Genomic DNA, 21,115 nt, shown 5'->3' with positions numbered 1-21,115 from the left:
AAACTGATGGAGTTCTGAGAGTTTTCCCTTAAAAGCACCACAGTTTATGGTTACAACTGATAGATTTGCAGGGTTAGATAACTTAAGAAGCTAATTAAGTAAATTGAGTAAACAAAAGAACTTGAATTTTTTATTTATTTATTTATTTATTTTTTTTTTTTGAGACAGAGTCTAGCTCTGTCCCCCAGGCTGGAGTGCAGTGGCAAGATCTTGGCTCACTGCAACCTCCGCCTCCCAGGTTCAAACGCTTCTCATGCCTCAGCCTCCCCAGTAGCTGGGATTACAGACGTGAAACACCATGCCTGGCTAATTTTGTATTTTTAGTGGAGACAGGGTTTCGCCATGTTGGCCAGGCTGGTCTCGAACTCCTGGCCTCATGTGATCTGCCCACCTCGGCCTCTCAGAGTGCTGAGATTACAGATATGAGCCATCCCGCCTGGCCTTGAATTTTTAATTCCATTTTAATTAGTGAAAGATGTTCCAGCCAGTCTTATCTCGATAAGATATCCAAAAGATTATATGCACACAAATAGTACATTACAAATGCTTCTGAAACTGAAAGGTGTGTTTTCTGGTTTCTGTGTGTCTGATATGCTATTTCAAATCCTGTAAAAGCAAAATATAGTTTTTTGACAAATACGCCCATGTGTTGTGCTGTTTGATTTATGTAAACTCGTTTCAAATGCAACTGCAGAATTCCTCCTGAATGGATGAAAAATGTCTGCCTAAAGTGATAAAAATATATGTGTAGAAAGATACAGTTTTAAGAAGGGATTTTTATATAATACAGATTTGTAACTCTATTTCAGAAAATATCATTTAAAAAAAACTTCAAGAATACCTGACTTTTTTTTTTTTTTTTTTTTTTTTTACTTTTTTAAGTCAGTTCGGGGGTTTGCATTGAGTCGGCTCTACTGAAACACTTTTCTGTGACTTAGCTTATGTGGGATTGGTAAGTAGGGGAATGATGTCAGTATAACATAGACCCTGGATTTGTTCAGGTATTTTACTAAGTAGCAGCAGCCAAACACAAAGCCCAAGAACACAGATTAACACAGCTAGCCAAGGGCAAATACCTACCGCGCATGATTCCCATTCACGCCACATTCTTCCTGTTGGTGCAGTTTGGCCACGTACTTTAACATGACAGTGCTTATTGTGTAATTCTCAATCTTTCTGCAATTTGCACTTATTTCATAGCTTAGCAATCTCAACTCTTCCTTCTTTTTTCCATCAAGCTACCTTCTCATGCATGTGCATACACGCATACACACACTGTATTTTTTGTAGTAGTTATTATGAATTTAACTTATCTTTTTAATCATGTTTATATTTAATTATGTTTGATAATTAGTAGGATGGTTATTGTTTTTGTAGTGTTCTCGTTACATAAATATTGAGTAGGTATGTCCTGACCCTATCTTTTTCATAAACCCTACAAGTTTTATTACATGATTTTGCAGACTGTAGAAGAAATGCTTTTATCTCATTAAAGCAAAAACATCTGTACCTCTGTACTTGTACTCTACTTATTAATTGTACTTATTATCATTGAATTACTCCCAGAATTATAGACTTCCCTCATAAATCTGAGGTAAACAGATTGAGATATCAATTGCCTACTAGATTCATTTTTAAAATTTTACCTTCGCATGAGAATACCAGCCCCAGGTGTACATTGCATGGCCCCATAAAAAAGTAACCTTTCCATCTTTATTTGTTTCTAGGCAGTTACCGAAAGTATTTCCACAACAAAAGAATGTAATCAAGATTTGACTTGCTTCCACTGAAGCTTACTTTCATTTTTAAACATCATTAGCCTATGATTTAGGAACTTTTAAGAAATTGGCCCCCATTACCCCCCAAGCCCCCGCATTCACATAACACACACCCCCAGTTCTCCTTTAAGTAATTTGTGATTTATATTTCAACTTTACATTCAACATGGTCTTAAATATTAAATTCCACCAGGTCAAACTGAATGAGTCAGGGTTTTAAAATATGATAAAATTAAGATTCCAAGAAATGAATCCTTCCATTCCAAAATGTCTTCTTGCACATTAATTCAATTAACTCAGAAGAAAATATTTTCCAGGAAAAATGTCTTTTATTTTACTTTTGTGAGAATACAAATATGTATCTTTTGTTTTAGGAAAGAAATCATTCTCTGATAGTGTTTCCATATAACTATGCTACTGGCGTTAGCATGAGTGAATTTTTTAGAACACTAGTGGTAGCATATAATAGAGCTATCTCAATACCTACACTCTAAGAACAAGTCACAGCTTCTCCTAAATGAGCCAAGCGTTGCATTAGGCACTTGCAGTGAAAAGCTAAACAAAACCCTGTGTTTAAGAAGCTTACGGAGGGTGACAATACAGACAGTTCAGCATGTTCTCTAATAGAGATATATATGAAGAGTGCTATGGGACAAAGCAGAGGTGGCGACCATATCAGAGAGTGAATGCTTTAGCCTACACAATTAAAAAAAAAATTCTTATGGAGTTCCTAATTTTGTTTCTTTCTCTTTCAATTTTCTGAAATTTTAAAATGTTTGTTCACTTGAACATACAATAAATTTTCTTTAAAAGAGTCCCTCAACAGGGAGATGAGAATATTCTGTGTCTTGATCTTCATGATGGTGTATACCAAATTCACCAAACTGTACACACACAAATGTACATTTTACCAAATACAAATTATACCTCAAAGTTTAATAAATCCATCAAAACATAACGGTGCTACATACTTCTAAAAAATTAGCTTCCTCCCTTTGATGACCAAGGTAGCAATAAGTGTATTAGAGAAAGAAAAAGATGCTGGGTGTGGTGGCTCATGCCTGTAATCCCAGCACTTTGGGAAGCCGAGGCGGGCGGATCACGAGGTCAAGAGATCAAGACCATCCTGGGCAACATGGTGAAACCCCATCCCTACTAAAATACCAAAATTACCTGGGCATGGTCATGCGTGCCTGTAGTCCCAGCTAGTCGGGAGGCTGAAGCAGGAGAATCACTTGAACCTGGGAGGTGGAGGTTGCAGTGAGCCGAGATTGTGCCACTGCACTGGCAACAGAACAAGACTCTGTCTCAAAAAAGAAAGAAAGAAAGAAAAATACTAAGGAATTATCTCATGGAAGACTGTCTTGTGTAATAATTATTTTTTTGTACTGTCTTTCAGCTGTAGGTCCAGATTTTTCAAGAACACTCTTGAAAAGAGTAACTCTTGTCAAAGTGGGAGGTGAAGTTGTCATTGAGTGTAAGCCAAAAGCATCTCCAAAACCTGTTTACACCTGGAAGAAAGGAAGGGACATATTAAAAGAAAATGAAAGGTACTGTCTTGAATTATTTTCAATATTTGGTTAACCTGTAAAAATTTGCTGGTCTGTTATTAATAGTTCTAAGGGGAAGGTGGGGTGACTATCTGCTGTTCCTGGACTAAGTGTTAAAAAAAGAACAGAAGCTTTGGAAGGATGAGTGGTAAGTTATTGATCTTTATAGTTCTTCTGGATTTGGGAATTCTACAAAGCACTCCCTGCAGAGATAGATCACATGATCCCCGCTGAAGACTGCCAGAGGTGCCTGAAGATGAACAGCTAGAAATATCCTCCTTAATTTTAGCCTGAAATTTTTGTAGATTTCCCCACCTTTCCCCATCCTAAGTCCTTTGGTATATGTAAATAAGCCCATGTCTTATTTGCTATGACAACCCTTCAATTATTTGGCAGTGGCTATTATGTCTCCTGTTAGTTTCTCCTTTTTTGAGGCTGTCTCAAAACTCATTCAAAACTCATTCTTTTCAAAACTCATTCTTCAAACAGCAGATTATTATGCTTTTTATTTCAACTACATCTTTTTGAGACAACAGGTTTTTTTCTTTCTAATATCTAAACTCTTCATCTGTATATTTCTTATACATGAATTACATTTAGAATGCCTGTAGTGTATACAATGCAAATATTTAGGAGTTATTTGAGGTTTTACATTAGCTTGCATGAAATGGCAGGTGTCTCTAAGACCTTTTCTTGGCTGTCACACCTATAAAATATCCCCTACCTTTTTCTATGATCTACTTAATCTGTTGCAAAATGGTAATTATGCGTGAATCTGTTTGTCACCTATTAGACAGGATTTGCCAGCTGTATATATAATGATTTTAATGCTAAAGGTCAGGTACTCAAGGATGCAAGAAGGAAGCCTATAAAAATGTGTATGTATCTACCCTTTACACCTGTACACCTTTGGATTTGCATATACATATTAGATCTGATGATGACAGTGTTGTGCATTTTAATGGTTTTTGTAAACAAACCTGATATGGTTTATAAACAGTGTATTCATACTTTTTTTAACACTTGTTATGGACTAGGGAGTAACAAATGTATTAAATTCGTAGTATACATCCCTTTCTGATTTCTGGTGTATCAAGAAAGCAGTGTAGTTCATTGAATGTTGACATGGCGCTCAAATGTAGCCAAACCTGAAAATCAATAGCATAATTGCTTATTTTGCAGTCTTCAACATGAGATTCATTTTCTATTTTATTTACTTCAGTGTTTCTTAAAATGTGGCACGTGAGATTACTTTTAATAGTCATGTACTTACTTTTAATATAGTTGAAATATAACTAGTATGTACCACATGTATTTCTCAGAATAAGGCTACATTTTAAAAGTTTTAATTTTAAAATGACACTAAGAAAATAATAATACGGGTATTAGACATGTCAAAAATCATGAATTAATAAAGTTATAATAACACTGTAGGTCAATCAGGAGAAGTTAAGCTATGCTACTGTAACAAGCAACCCCGAGTTCTGGCTTATAACAACAAAAGGCAATTTCTCTTTTGCAGCTAGTTTACATCAGTGGTTTGATAGTGGCTCTGCTCCTCTCTAAGGCCAGCCTGGTGGACCAAGATGCTCTGGAAAATTGCCATTGCAGAAGGAAAAGAGCCAAACATGCATGGGTTCTTAAAGCCTCTACTTAGAAGTGCAACACTGCACTTTCACTCACATTTCATTGGCCAAAACAAGTCACATGTTCCTGCAACCCAGCAGGGAAATATAATCTTACTATGTGCCTGGAAGAAAAGAGACAACCTAATATTTTGAACAGTGTTAATGACTGCTTACAACTGCTACAGCTCAACCATTGTTACAAGCTAATTAGATTACCTTTGGGGAAATAGTATGCCAGTATCAAGAATTCTATATGATATGTGAATTTAATTGATTGTTTCCACCACTTGACTTACCACAAAGCTTGTCTTCATCCAAATTTCATTCTATCTATTCCTGACTTGACTAATAAGGTCCAAATATGCTTCAACATTTATTTTGCACTAAAATATATATTTAAACTGGGGAAACTCCCCATCATTACCTAATTCCTGCTATTTATCGCCTCCACCTTCTCTGTCAGCAGGCTAGTCCCAAACTATCAATATTAGCACTTATTCTCCACATGAGTGCTGTGTTCTCACAGTTCTGATCCTCCTTTCCACCTCACTCAGAATGTATTAACCAGATATGATGATTTTGTTAATGTAAATGCATTAAAAAACTGGCCAGGTGTAGTATATAGGGGAATGCTGGGGACTTCAGAGTGTGCCCCATCCAAGGGAGACACCTGCCACTCAGCCATATGGAGACACAGGTCAGGTGCTTCCTCATCTTCTTGTTCTTCAAGAGAAACTAGAAATCTAGACTTTTGTTTGAGCTTCCAGTTTTTTAATGTCAGCAACTAATTTTTATTTTGATGGATGTACAATATAAACTGTGTGCTTATAGACCAGGTTTACTTCACGAGCTACTGGTTTTTAACTTCTGAGAAGATCAAGTGGAACATTTCATAGTTTCTGAAATGGGTGAACAATAAAAAAGACTTTACGATTATTTTCTCATTGGCAGAGAAGAGATTCTGCCATTTTTCTCATTTCTTTCTGATAGAGAAGAGGGAAAATTAAGTGGATGAGTGAGAAAAAGCAATTATAGATGAAACTGATGAGTAAAAAATTTTAGACCCCCTATTTTGGGAAAGGATTGGCCTGGTAGACCAACATGAAGTGCAAAATTCTTTGACAATACAGCTTTGAGTAATAATTTCTAATGTACTGCCTCGTTAGCCTTAATTCTCTTTTGAGATGTAGAGTCTTAGGAATCAAAAGGCAAGTCTTTAACCTTTGATTAAAAATATTATTAATCCCTTAAGTAAAAAATACTGGCATAACACAGTGAAACAACACTTAATGATCAAGCACCCTTTCATTAATGTTCTGCCTAGATTCTGTGTTTTGAAAGACTTTGCTAAACTCTTACTTATTGACATTTAATTTCAATTTTAATTAATCAACTGCCTACAAATGAGTTTACAGTAGCGGTACTAGAAGCAACATTTTAAAAATTAAAAAGGTTTTGTCTCATCTAACCATATGGTGATATTGTAGTTAGCTAAGTGGATATAGATTCAGAAACACTGGTTTAACATTAACATGTTCGTTATCTTAAAAATATGTTTAAAATATGTTCTTGTTTTGGCTTCCCATTCTTTTGGAAATATACAGCCTATTCACACCAGGCTTATACATGTTAATCCAAGCATCTAAATGAAAGATTGAAAATTCAAGTAATTTTATAGCATTCTTCTTGGGTAGGCAGAATATCCATAAACATAAAACATTTCTTATTGCCTTCTATATGTCTCCAGCAATCAGTGTAGGCAATATCAGGCATTTAAAACAGGGAAGACCTGTCACATAGCTCAAGAGCTTTAGTCCTCAGGAGGGGTCTGTAGTCACCATGAACGCAGTTGGAATCATTTGGATGAATTGAGGAATTAAGCCTGCTAACTGAATAAGGTTGATTATTTTATTTACTTTTAGTTTTTAGACAGAAGTTACTTTGAGGCAGGTAAGACTCAGGTAAGACTGAAGTCGACCTATTAAAAACAAAAACATTAAAATACAGAAATAGCAGAATCATTAATAAAAATCCGAGAATCCTAGAATTATAAGGAGGTATACAACCATTGTATCAACCAGGTTGGATGCTTTTGGTTGCAATAAGAGAAACCCAACTCCAAACTGGTTTAAGGACAAAAGAGAATTCATTGGCTCATGTGTTTGAGAAGATCCAGGATGGATTGCAACTGCAGGTATGACAGGGCTCAAGTGCTCACACAGTATCATCAGGACTCTGTCTTGCTCTCTTCCTGTCTCACCTGCACCTTTGGCTGTGTTGGCTTCTTTTCCAACAGGCTCTCCTCTCCTGCTAGTAGGATGACTACTGGAGCCACGTATTCACCCTCTTTTCCAATGTATCACAGTGTCCGCCGATCAGGCAGACATGAGTCATGTGCTTGTCCTAAGAGGCACATGGGGAAGCCTACCTCAAACCACATGGACTGAGAATGGGACAGGGGTTTTCCCAAATAAATCAAGCTGCTATCACCAGAAGAAGAGGGAATGGATGCTGCGCAGAGGCTGATGCCAAATTCCTACCATAATCACAGAGCCCATCTTCCATGCCAGGGCAGGGATCCCCACAATGACTGGGCCCACATCCTTCCCTGGTTGCTAATAATGATGGAGACCTAACTAATTGTTAGATTATGTCATTGCAACTTCCACTCATTTTTGGTTTCACTTTATGGAATTTTACTGACAAATCAAATTGTTCTCCACCACCCCTCCCTTCCCTTTCTATACTGGGAGGCTACCCTATGTTCTCTTTCAATTCTTTTCTAAGCCCAAATGTCCCCCTTGTATCTGATTTTATTCAGACAGCGTTGTTTGGCATCCTCTCACTGTTTTGGTCATTTCCAAGGAGTTTTTTTTTTTTTTTTTTTTTTTTTTTGAGACAGAGTCTTGCTCTGTCACCCAGGCTGGAGTGCAGTGGCGCAATCTCGGCTCACTGCAAGCTCCGCCTCCCGGGTTCACGCCATTCTCCTGCCTCAGCCGCTCCGAGTAGCTGGGATTACAGGCGCCCGCCACCACGCCCGGCGAATTTTTTGTATTTTTAGTAGAGACGGGGTTTCACCGTGGTCTCAATCTCCTGACCTCGTGATCCACCCGCCTCGGCCTCCCAAAGTGCTGCGATTACAAGCGTGAGCCACCGCGCCCGGCCTCCAAGCAGTTTTAATAAGGGAAAAAGTAGCTTTATTTATCTCCGCAGAAAAGGATGATGATTATTATTGTTATACTACAGAGAAAAAATGATCTTCAGTGAGTTTGGATTAGTAAAGCAAGCAAGTGAATGATATAACATAGAAAGACCACTCCCTGCCACTGTTTATTTTTAAAAATTAATGTGGTGCTTAGACAAGAAAGTTTAGTTGTCTGGAAAAATCACTGAGACAAAATATTTTATTTTTCACCGAAGCCAAATAAATGAGTAAGCGGTTACTCTCGTTAATGTTTCATAAATAAAGCCTTCTTATTCCTATGCTTAAGGATTTCCACCCACCCTTTTAAATATTAGACTAATACATTATGTCAAGCAAATGGATAATAAGCAGGTATAGGTATGCCACTGAATTTTTCCAAAAAGAATCTCACACCTGCAGCCTGCATGTCGCAGGCTCCAGCAGCATGACTCTGTTTTCTGAATCTAGCCAATTGCAGTTTCATTCCATGGATGCAGCACTCACTGAGTATTTACCTTTGCTTGGCACTAGAGAGAGAGAGAGAAAAAAAGGAGACATGAACCTAGCTAGCCCTCAAGGTGCTCATAGACTAGCGCAGAGGCCCAGTAGCATGATATCAATATAAATTTTTCAACAATCCTGAGGCATATGTTATAAAGGTGATATATTGAGAAGAAATACTGGAAAATGTAGGGCAGCAATAGATCGTGGAGGCCTTGTATTTTATGTCTGTAGAGTTTAGACTTCAATCAGAAGACCATGGACAGAATTGAAGGATTTTATGCAAGGGAGTGTGCAGTAATATGCATGCTACAGAAAGATTACTGTGCCTGCAACATGCAGAAGGAATCAGGGTAGGGCAAGGTTGAGGATGCAGAGAGGGCAATTCCAGGTAGCAGTCTAGGAAGAAAATCACAACACATGGATCATGTCAGTCTCCTGAGAGTGAAAGAGAGAAGGGTGATATACAGGCTATTAAAGGGTAGAATTGAAAACACTTAATGACCTAGTAAGTAGAAGGATTGAAAAAAAGAGGAGGAAAAAAAGGAAATGACTCCTAGGATCCCATCTTTAGGAGCTGATGAATGGCAGTGCCACTTGCCGCGTAGTAAACAGAGGAAGAGCAAGACTGAGGGGGGCAAATAAAGAGGTTACTATTAGCATGTTGAATGTGAGGTGCCTGCAAGTGGTGACGTCATTCAAATGGGGATTCCCACTCAAGTGTCACCTGCTCAGAGACACCTTTTCCCAGTAACATACTTAAAATGGTAAAACCCTCACCTTCTTTTCCTAATTTATATATTTTGTAGTATTTGTCACCATCCCACATAGTATGTATTAACTTTTAATTGTTTATTTATTATTTTTTAGAGACAAGGTCTTGCTCCATTGCCCAGGCTGGACAACAGTGGTGAGATTATAGCTCACTACAGCCTTGAACTCCTGGGCTCAAGCAATCCTCCCACCTCAGCCTCCTGAGAAGCTAGGATCACAGGCACATGCCACCATGCCTAGCTAATTTTTTTTTTTTTTTTCTTTTGTAGAGACAGGGTCTTGTTATATTTCCCAGGCTGGTCTTGAATTCTTGGCCTTAAGCAAACATCCTGTCTCAGCCTTCCAAAGTGCTAGGATTACAGGCAGAAGCCACCACACCTTGCCCACATTTTAACCTTATTATCAGTCTTCTCCACCCTCCACCCATTGGATTGTAAATTCCATGAGAATAAAATTTGTGCTGCATGTGCGTGCGTGTGTGTGTGTGTGTGTGGGTGTGTTTGGCTCAAACAGTACAAATTTAGGCCGGGCGCTGTGGCTCAGGCCTGTAATCCCAGCACTTTGGGAGGCCGAGGCAGGCAGATCACGAGGTCAGGAGATCGAGATCATCCTAGCTAACACGGAGAAACCCTGTCTTTACTAAAAATACAAAAAAATTAGCCAGGCATAGTGGCGGGTGCCTGTAGTTCCAGCTACTCAAGAGGCTGAGGCAAGAGAATGGCGTGAACCCAGGAGGCGGAGCTTGCAGTGAGCCGAGATTGCACCACCACACTCCAGCCTGAGCGACAGAGTGAGACTCTGTCTCAAAAAATAAATAAAAAATAAGTACAAATTGAGATTCTTATAGTTCTGGAGATAAAAATTCTGGTGTGGGCCTCATTGGTCTAAAATCAAGGTTTCAGCAGAGATACATTCATTCTGGAGGCTCTAGGGGAGAATCTGTTTCCAGCTTCTACAGGTCACCTCTATTCCTTGGCTCGTGGTCCCTTTGTTCCATCGTCAAAGCTTAATGAAAAAGTGAGGGAGGCAAGTCTTAATCGGTAGAGGTTTTTTTCGCCAGGGTTGAGGACATGGCTGGGAAATACATACGTCACAGGAGCATCTGTTACTGGTGCTCTTCCAAAAGGGGGTTTGAGGAGTTTTCAGTATTTAAAAGGGAAAGAGCAAGCAAGAGAGAAAAAAAAGGAGGGAGGGTGGACAAGGAAACAGATGCTTACATCATTTATTTATTTATTTATTTTATTTATTTATTTAGAGACAGAGTCTCGCTCTGTCGCCCAGGCTGGAGTGCAGCGGCATCATCTCGGCTCACTTCAAGCTCCGCCTCCCGGGTTCATGCCATTCTCCTGCCTCAGCCTCCAGAGAAGCTGGGACTACAGGCGCCCACAACAACGCCTGGCTAATTTTTTGTATTTTTAGTAGAGACGAAGTTTCACCGTGTTAGCCAGGGTGATCTGGATCTCCTGACCTTGTGATCTGCCCACCTCGGCCTCCCAAAGTGCTGGGATTACAGGTGTGAGCCATCACGCCCGGCCCAGATGCTTACATTCTTATGAGGCTGTGATCAGCCTCAGTAAATGTACATTTTACATGTGAAAAGAGGGCGTCAAGGAAAAAGTCAGTTATGCATTCATCGCAGGGTCAGCCAAGGGATAATTTCTGGTTTTGTCCTTTTCCTCTCCCTGGGAAGATAAGCTGGTAATTGACATTGTCAGGGTGAGATTCAACGAAATTTGGTTTTAGGGCTAGTTTATACAGGGGATGTGTATCCTGAAAGATTTAGGGGTTCACAAGGAATGTCATTTGTGACGCAGGCCATCTGGGGAGATATGTGGCCTTCTATCATTGTGGGAACCTGGCTTATGGGTGAGGCTATGAAACAGGGTTGTGAAATTACAGCTATCGGTCTGGGAACAAAAGGAAATCAGTATTGCATGACTCAGTTCCCAAGCTTAACTTTTTCTTTGGCATAGTGAGTTTGGAGTCCCGAGATTCTATTTTCTTTCACACTAGTAAATGCAAGTTCTTCCCCCATCCCATCACTCTGACCTCTCTTCTGCCTCCTTCTTCCATTTTGAAAGGCCTTTTTTATTGGGCCTTCTCTATATGTTTTGCTCCATTCGTTAACACTAGAACACTGCCTGGCATAGCGTAAGTGCTTATATGAGCGTCCAGTAGGAAACTGGAAGTACAGATCTGAGTTCAGGAATAGAGACAGAGATCCAGACATCAGTAGATAAGAAGCCATGGAGTGGATTGGAGTGCATACGTTCATCCGGAGAGAGTTCTATAGAATGAGAACATCTATGGCTCAAAGGAAGGCACCCTGAGGAACAGACATATTCAAAGAATGAGCAGAAGCCATGCCTGCTGGGAGGTTTGAAGGAGACTCAAAGAGGTGGGAGAACATCTAGGAGAAAGTAACAAACAGAAGCCAAGGGAGAAGAAAGGTGCAACAAGGAGTAAGCGCTTGGTGCTTCCAAGACCTTCAAAAAAATAATGGTGCAAGCATGACTGCTGGATTTAGGAACCTTAACATTACCTTGGGCAGAGTACTTTTAGGCCACTGTGGACCAGTTTTGAAGACACAATAAAATTGTATAAACATCCATATTCTTAGGCATGTCTTGCCAAACTGAAATACATGTTTAGGTCTGCCTGACCCCCACAGTGTAATCAGATCAAGTCTAGCATTCTGTGAAAATATCCAACTGAAATAAGAATGAAATTCATGCTCATGTGTCTTGTCTATAGACACTGATGTCTGCCTCCAAAGTGAAGCTGGATCATAACCCTAATTTGCCTCTCTTCCCAAAGGCTTTTGGAAGAGTTGAAATTCATGTAAGACATGGAAGGAAATCCCAGTGCAGGGCTGCACAACTCTGTGTTGCATACAAGGTGTGAAACCCAGGTCTGAAGATGCTGGCAGTCTGGGAGGCAGAGCAAATGTGATGGCAGGTATTTGCCCAGAAGGCCGATGGAATCCTAGTGTGGAAAGGAAAGTTTATTGCTTCAGGCATTCTGTTTCTCTTCTGGAGGCAGAGTGTCTATATATGTGCTCTTAATGAGAAACCTGCCCTCAGGATATCTCTTACAGCTTATAGCTGCAGAGCTATATAGCTCCGTTATTAGGAATTCTGCCCTGGGGAACAATTATGTTATTGCAATAATTAGAGGCAGTTCATCTCCATAATAATGGAAATCCTGCCTTGGAGGCAAAACAACATCAAAGCAACATGAGCGTCATTGCTCTAGTTAGAATCTGCTGCCCTGCTTATTGGTAGTGCTATCATTTTAATTTTGCATATGCAGTTACGAAAGAGAGCTTATACTGCTCTTCAAATTCAGACCTAGAACTTCTTTCCGTTACTTCAGTTTGTCTCTCCTAGAGCCATGGATAAAATAGTTACGGCGTTAAGCTCTCCTGAAGTGCAGTTGCAAAAGTGTTTAGGGAGATTTGTGTTTTAAAAATGTTTGTCAGAATCCACAGGCCCAGTCCTCTGGGAGACCCCATAAACTTACCCGCAGCCAAAAGCCTTTTCTATGTCGGTATAGTATCACATGCTATTTTGTGGCCAGGGTTAAAATGATGACTAAATCCAGTGACTACCTGAGATAGGTCTGACCCTTTGCTCTAGTCATGTGGCATAGTAATACCAGAAGACATACATGTGGTTATATAACTCAAGACATATATATGGAATTTGTATATGAAACTACTTTTTAAAAAGTGTCCAATCTAAAGGTAACACTTGATTTTCAAAATAAATCTTTCGAAGTGTCTCCCATATTAATGCCCTCCTTGCAAGTAAGTCCTCTGCCACTCCCCTGGTTTTCAGACCTTATTGTCTCTTGTGTGAAGTTTGCAACGATTCAACTAACCTCTTGAATGATTTCATTGGAACCAGCCCTCACCCAAATCTTCTACAAGATGAAACTTACCACAACACACCTTTGAGAAATTCAATTTAATGAATATCTGTCACGTATCTCCCTGGTACAAGATGTATTTGAGATTATGAACATAACCTAATTTAAGTCAAGGTTCTACGTGTGTAGACAAAACACTTTCTTCCATGACTTAACAGAGGCTTTTTATCTTATCATAGTTATAAACTTCATATTTACAGCTATTGATTATTTAATTAATGTTCATTTTCCCTAATAGGCTGAAAGGGCCATGACGAAAAGTGCCATTTGTGTTGGAGCATACAAGTTCCCCAGCTCCTTGTGCTATACCTAGAGTAGAATAGACACTGATGGTCTTGTATGAAATGAATGAACCAACCCAAATCATCTGATTCTTGGAGGGGATTGGAGAGAAGGTGGTGGTAGTATATTTAGGTGCAAGGAGCAGCAGGAAAGAAATGTGTTTGAAAGGAAAGTAGAGTGAAAGTTTTGCTGGAGGAGATAAAACTGGGACATCTCTCAGAATCCAGTTGAGAAAAGCATTGCACGGCAAGCTAAGAAGCTGGCATTTCACTGGGAAACAGACAGAGTGAAGGAATGATTTTGTCTTGGGGCCTCACACTTCCTTTTAAGTTATCTCCTGTCCTCCATTGGTTGAGTTCAGTGTCTGTACTCAACTAGTGTCTGCCACGACTTACCATGCACCCACCTGGGAAAGCACTTCGACTTCCTAAGGCAGTGTTTTTCCATTCCTAGAGCAAAGATCCAGTGGTTGTTCCCAAATTTAGATCTGCAGCTCAGTGCTAGGCTGACTGCAGCAAAATCAACTGAGATATATTTTAGAAAGCAGAGTCCCACTCTCCATCTTCAAAGACGCTTTCTCGGGAATTCCGAGATGGGGCCCAAGAATCAGAATACTTGTTTCCCATGTGATTTTAATGCACACTCAGGTATGACAATGTGGCAGTGGCTTCCCATTGACTTCAGGATAGACACTAAGTCTTATGAGATGACCAATAAGGCTCTATATGCTACTCAGGCTCCTGCCTGCTATCCTACCAGCTGTCTCACTTCACTCACCTTTACCCTCAGTTCTTGAGCCACATGGACCTTCTCTCTTTTCTTCAAATCACCTTCTTCCTCTTGCTGCAAAGCCTGAGAACCTGCTGTTCTCCTTCCCTGAAATGCTCTTATCCAGGTCTTGAAAAACTGAGTCCACAGGCCACATTCAATGCTCCACCTGTGTTTGTACAGTTGGCAAGCTGAGAATGGTTTTACATTTTTAAGTGGTAGGAAATAAATCAAAAGAAAAATCTCATTTTGTGACACATAAAAATTATGCAAATGTCAAATTTCAGTGCCCACAAATAAAGTTTTACTGGACAGGACACAGGCATACTCATTCATTCACAAATGGCCTGTGGCTGGCGGCTTGTACACTGCAAGGGCAAGATTGACTAAGTGGGACTGAGCCCACCCAGATCAAAAAGCCTGAAATATTTACTCTCTGGTTCTTCACAGAAAAAGTTTGCCAAACTCTGATCTAACTCATGGTACATTTCTGGAAATGTGGGGTATTAAAACATCTTCATAGTAACATGATCTTCCCCCACCTTGGGTTTCCTGTTTGTTTTTGTTTGCTGTGCCTTTTATTTGTTCTTTGTGACTTACACTTTTGATTAAATTGTCACTTCCAGCATGTCCATCTTAAGCAAAGCAAAGGGGAAGTAAATTTGGTGGGAGGTCCGAATTATCTCACTTTGCTCTCTAGAGCAGTGTCTCCCAACTTTTGCCAGGAAGAACTTCTTTTCATGCCCCGGAAATCTGAAGTCTCTGGGGAAATCAGAGCCCAAGGGAGCTTTAAATGTGAAGACACAGAGGGTGAGGGATGGTGGGAGTGGAGAGAAAAGTAGATACCTGGTCATCTTCCCCATATTTCTGAACAACCAGTAAAAAAAATGAAGTAATGGGAAATCTCCACCCTTGGTTAAGGATCCATGGTTCTACATGGACTATTTTATACAGGTGCTTTAAATTTATGATGACAAATATTTATGAATGGTCTAGTTCCGTTGAAGAAGGAAAGAGAAGACAGCAGTCACAGGACTTGGTTTCCAGAGTTTTATGAAATTTAGCTACCGTGACCATGTATACACACATGAAACAATTTAGAAACCACCAGTGAAGCACAAATTAACATAATATAGTCCAAACAGAGTCCACAGCAGTGCTTAGGGAACAGACAGGGAAGAGACTTTCAGTCAGGCAGGGTCTGCCAAAATCGGCTTCCAACAGGAAGTGAGTTTAATCCTTTATGAAAGAAAATCCTCCACAGAGAGAGGAAGAGAGGGAAGGGAGAAGTCTCCATGCTGGAGCCCATGTACATGCAGCAAGACATGTATAAGAACTGAGGGGAAGAGAGGGACCCAGCCAGGGGGATGAGTTGCTATCTGTAGCATTTAGATAGAAGAGGTGGAAGGACAAACATCAACAGGAAGAAGCTACAGGTTTAACTAGAGTTTATTAACACTGTAAAATAATACGAATGAATATAAAATAATAGTGCCAGAAACACGGTGAGTCAGCTTAACTGTGAAGAAGTTTGGGAATCTCTAGCCATTAAGTAGAAATGAGACTTTGATCTCCCGTTATATCACTAATGTATTTATGAATACATTTTAGGCTTTGGGGATCCTTGGGGATTTAGGTTACTTATTACTTTGGCTCTAGTCCTGTATTTCATGGTTATCTTGTGGCCATTTTTATCTCTGTAAAAAAAATTAGCATTTTCAACCCCCCATCTGTCAATAATAATAGTAATACCCAGTGCTTGTTTTGTTTTTTTTTTAGTCTTTACTATGCCCTCTGCTTAATTTCTTTTAATCCTCATAAAAATGTTATGAGATCAGTCCTATTATTGGGACTCCATCTTTTAGATAAGGAAACCAAGGCTGGAAGAAAGCAATTTATTTCCCTTACCTAAGGTTGCAAAGCTTGATAATGTTAAATCTGGAATTCAAATCCAGGTCTCACTCATTGCACCCATGTCTACCAGGTTTGCCTGAGGAAGGAACAAGCACTAGATGCTTCTCTCTAAGCTTTAAAAGGGAGATAAAGCTTTCATTACCTCCCTGGCATGGGACTGGCATAGCAGCTTTTCCTGTTACTCATTTCATATTTTCAGTAATAAATTGTCAGCTTTCAGATCCATAGCTTTATCATTTCCTGAGAGGGAGAGAGGTAGGATGGTCTGATTTCAGGGCTGGGTTTGAACCATCTAAACCCTTTGGAGAAGAGATAAATTAAGTCCTTGAACTATCTCAGCCGTGCCTTTGTTCAGAGAAAATAGCTCTGTATCATCAAATGGAGTTAAGTGATCATGAAAATATTCAAACCAAAGTGGCATGTAATTAAGAGCAATTAGAACTGAAGTGATGTGACTGGATATTAAAACCAGACAGGCAGTGCTTTGTGCCTTCTCAGTAGAGACAAGGCAGATAATTTGGGTTCCTCCTAACTTTGTCATCTCTAGAAATAAAATCTGCTAGACTGCTTAGATGTATTGATGCCATGTAAATATTGAAGGTCTGGGATCATATACTAAGTTCGACCCCTATATTTCAGTTATAGAGTTTTCTCCTCATATTTCAGTCACAGATATGCCAGAGTTAATTAGATCTCTACTAGTAAATATCCATCATGATGTTTCTAAATCCCTTTTGCCAAATGATCTAATTAGAGCAACACTTGGCTTTCTATATAATTACAACATATGGCACCTAGAGGGTACATATAGTAGAATTATAGGTTGCCTGATGAGAAATCCAGGTGGTAGGTAAAAGACTCCATTAAATAGAGTAGGTGTGTGGGGGGGTGCGTGTGTATGGGTATGGGCATGGGTGTTAATGTACACAATTCCTCCTACAGTTCTCCCTAGGATAAGTAATATTTTGTAATTCAACTATCCTTCCCACATGAAACAACATGATTATATCATGGAACAGGAGTTAAAATTTCAAAGAAAACAAATAATTGATGACATTAGGATAAATTTTTTACCTTTCATGCCTCTAAAAATGATCACGTGTAGTAAGTCAGCAAGGCTGAAAGCAGCTCTGTGTAAGATGCATTATTTGATGGGATGTATTCCTCCAAGCAAGATCACTTACCCAAACTGCTAAATATAAAACAAAGATGGGACCGAATCCTTCAACCATAAAGAAAGAATGTTTTCTTAATGCCTATTTGTAACCTCTGGAAGTAGAGTACCCAACTTCAATAGGTGATGAGTTCAGTGTTGGTTTGTTGAATTTGAAAAGCTTATCATGCACTATTGTGCTGGAGCCCACTAGCAAGGGCTCAAAACAGTGGATTCTGCACATCCATTCCCAGCTCCCTGTTCAGTGATAGTTCACATTCGTAGCTTGACGTTAGCCATCAGGAGAATATTTACACCATGGAAATAGGTCCACTCCAAAGGCACTTTTTCCAGAGCCATTGTGTTAAACATTTACAGCACACCACTACCTGTGGGCATATGCAGCTCAGAGTTGGCCACGCCAGTTTAAAGTCCCTGGGACAGATCAGGTGGAGAAACATGACTTTCCAAATTGTTACCTTTGAAGTAATAAGGGTGTGCGAGATTCATTGAGAGAAAAGGGAAAAGCAGAAGGGCTGTGTACAGACTCTTCTGATTTATGCAGAGTGTGCATGAAAGAGAAAAAGAAACGGAAAAAGTTGTCAGAAAGCTAAACGAAGAACCAGGAAATAGGGCTGCTGTGAAATTCTAGGTATCATGAATGGACAGTGGTCAACAATGCCAGGTGTGGCCACAAAGTCATTCAGGATGAGACCACAAATGATATATATTTGGTGACAATGAATTCACAAGTGACCTTGAAATAAATACTTTCGATAAGTGCAAAAGCTGTACAGGCTGGATGGTAAGCAGCCAGATGCAGTGGATCTTTTTGCAGGTGTTAAGTAAGGAAACGGAAGCTTAGATATACTGCAAGAGAGTGACATATTTGTGGCAAGGATCTCATTAGGATGGAGGAGATTGGGGAATATTTATAGCTTGAGGGAAATCACACTGTGTCAAAGAAGGAGTTAAAGATGTAAGGGAGGGGAGATGATTCTCAAGGAGAGAGCAGGAGAATGGATTAGAAATCAATTATTGTGGGAAATGATGAGGAACCTCTCTTCTCTGTGGGTAGGAAGAGAGGATGAGTAAAGTCTCAGAGAAGTTAAGGGTGAAAGAGGGAGTTGAGGAATTTCATATAACATAACTTTGACCTCAATCTCATAATATGAGAGTCAAGGTCATCTTCTGAATGTATGGTCATGGGGGTGATTGTACACTTGAGCAAAAGGGAGGCCTGGACTGTGTTTTATGGTCAATGTGATAGAAATAACATTTGAATTGAGCTTTTTATATTTTCAGTTGCTTCCACACACGTTGACTTTCCCACATATTGATTTGCTCTAAAGGGTTTTATTCCAAAAGAGGTGGTTTGTTCCAAAGGATGCATGAAATTGTTATAGAAAAAATGAGGTTGACTGCTCTTAATACCAAGAAAGATGTTTTTCAGGTGAATGCAATGTGTTCCAACTCAGAAGGAAAACAATGCAGTTTAAAATTACTATTATCCTTTCTCATTTTCTCAAGGACTTTTCCTCCTTCAGTCATTCCTGCTCTTTCTCTACATCATCAAACTCTCCCTCTTCTTACTGTTCCTACTGGATTATACCTTCCAGCACATCTGCATCTTCCTCATCCACTTTGCCTCCTTTGCTCTTTCTACTTTCCCTCTCTCTCTAGGCAATCTCCTCCCCTCCCCTCCCATGGCTGTAAATACCATGTGGGTACTGACAACCCTCAAATGTGTGTCTTCAGTACAGGATTCTCCCCTGAGCAATGTATGCTTAACATTCCTCAGAAGGAACTCACTCCTGCCACCAATCTCCACCCTGAACCTTAGTCAGTTATACACCATCTCTCTCTGATCGCTTGAGCCTGAAACCTAGAAATCACTGCTAATTTCTGTTTCCTCACCCCATGTATCCTATGCATTAATAAATTTTAGAAACTCTACTTCCAAAGAATATAATCTGTCTCCTTCTTTCTATGTGCATTGCTGGTGCACTGGCCCAACCACCCTCATTTGTTGTCCAGATTGTTGCAGTAGCCCCAACTGGTTGCTCTGCTTCTATGCTCACTCCCTTCCAATGTGTTCTCTGTGCCATAGCCAGAATGGTAATGGAAATCAAATCTCATCACAAATGCTTAAGATAGAAGCTAAGCTGTTGAACACAGCCTACAAGGTATGGCATGATCTGGCTCCTTGTTGCATTATTTTTGTGTTTTGTTTCATTTCCCCTCCCTTACATCTTTAACTCCTTCTTCAACTGCCTCTCCCTAACTGTAAGTGCCACAGGCCTGAGGCCGTGTATACCACATTTCTCACTATAACACCAGTACCTCCTTTCCTCTTCAATTTCTTCTTTGCATTTTTCTGAATTTGTAATTCCATATTTATGTTTTCATTGACTTGACTGTTATCTGCCTTGCTAAACTGGCCTGTAAGCTGTGTGAGGACAGGATATACCTGGTTTCGTTCACCACTATTTATCCAGCACTAGCCCTGGAATACAACTTAGGGCTTTAGTCAATATGTGATCAATAAATGAAGAAAGAAATCAATGGACTTACAGCCTCATTTCACGAGGACTAGAGACTTCTTCAAAAATAAAAGCAACAGTAAAGATAAAAGTAAGTAATTTAGGGAGTTGGAATAATGGAGAATTGTCAGTAGAAAAATAAAAATGGTAGCAATAAAATTAGCACATAGAAATACTTTCAGTATAATTCACAGGTCTGGTTGTATCTGTCTTGCTACCCAATCAAAGAAAGAAACATAATTAGTTGTAGCCATAGTGTTTATAAGATTAAAAACAATTGTTTGTCCAATAGTAAAATCTTAGCAAAACCTTCCTCATGAGACACAATTACTGCAGTTGATATAAGATTTCATAGGTGTGCCTTATAATTTTCATACATTTGGCAAATCATGTGGTGATGAAGGACATGTTAGTCAATTAACTTCTGTGAGGTAGGGCCAAATATAGAGCTTTTTAATGGTGAAGCTTGATGTAAGGGTACAGTTGTAAATACTACATCAATATTTCCCAACACTAGTTCTTGAGATGGGGTGGGAGGTGATGTATAGGGTATAAAGTGGTGTTCTATAATCAAATAAGTATAAGAAGTACAATTTAAACATTTTGTATTGCAGACTCTCTCAGAATCCTTAATATGTTAATTACAATGAGAATCATCAAGAAGCGTGGTTCCCAAATTTATCTTAGAAATCAATTTTACTGCACAGAATACGTCAATGGACTAGGGTTTCAGGGAACAAAAACTTCGGAAAGCTTTCCTCTAAGTGGATGTAAGACTTTATTTACTTTAGGAATTCCATGATTAATTTTCACAACCATGATTGTCTTATACAATCATGTATAAGACAGATTAGAAGGAAATGCAAGATTATAATTGCTGGCAAAGAATAGGGAGTCTACCTATTGTGTATCCCCAATCTAGATGAGGTGTATACTATACAGTAGGGCAAAGAGAATCATGAAGGCAAATGTTAGAATGCCGCCTTTAGGGTGGTACAAAGATGCAAGTTCCTTGGGAGAATCAGAAAGCAGGAGAATCATTTAGCTCACACCTGATCCCTGTCCACAAAGTCAACGATGAAGAAGGCTTGGTAAAAGCTACAGAGTCTC

At 39.5% G+C, this 21,115-nt stretch overlaps 1 protein-coding gene across 7 annotated transcripts in view; it reads left to right on the top strand.

Annotated features, from left to right (window-relative positions):
* Window positions 1–21,115, top strand: part of CNTN4 (contactin 4) — a 995,624-nt gene that overhangs the window by 845,610 nt on the left and 128,899 nt on the right. For all 7 annotated transcript variants that reach the window (XM_030801544.1, XM_030801547.1, XM_030801549.1 and 4 more), the window contains one exon: window positions 3,178–3,328. In XM_030801544.1, coding sequence (XP_030657404.1) covers window positions 3,178–3,328 — 151 coding nt within the window. The remainder of the gene's footprint in view (window positions 1–3,177; window positions 3,329–21,115) is intronic.

Source organism: Nomascus leucogenys, chromosome 21 (assembly GCF_006542625.1).
Source record: "Nomascus leucogenys isolate Asia chromosome 21, Asia_NLE_v1, whole genome shotgun sequence".
Taxonomy (NCBI): domain Eukaryota; kingdom Metazoa; phylum Chordata; class Mammalia; order Primates; family Hylobatidae; genus Nomascus; species Nomascus leucogenys.
This window is presented reverse-complemented; position numbering and strand designations above follow the sequence as displayed.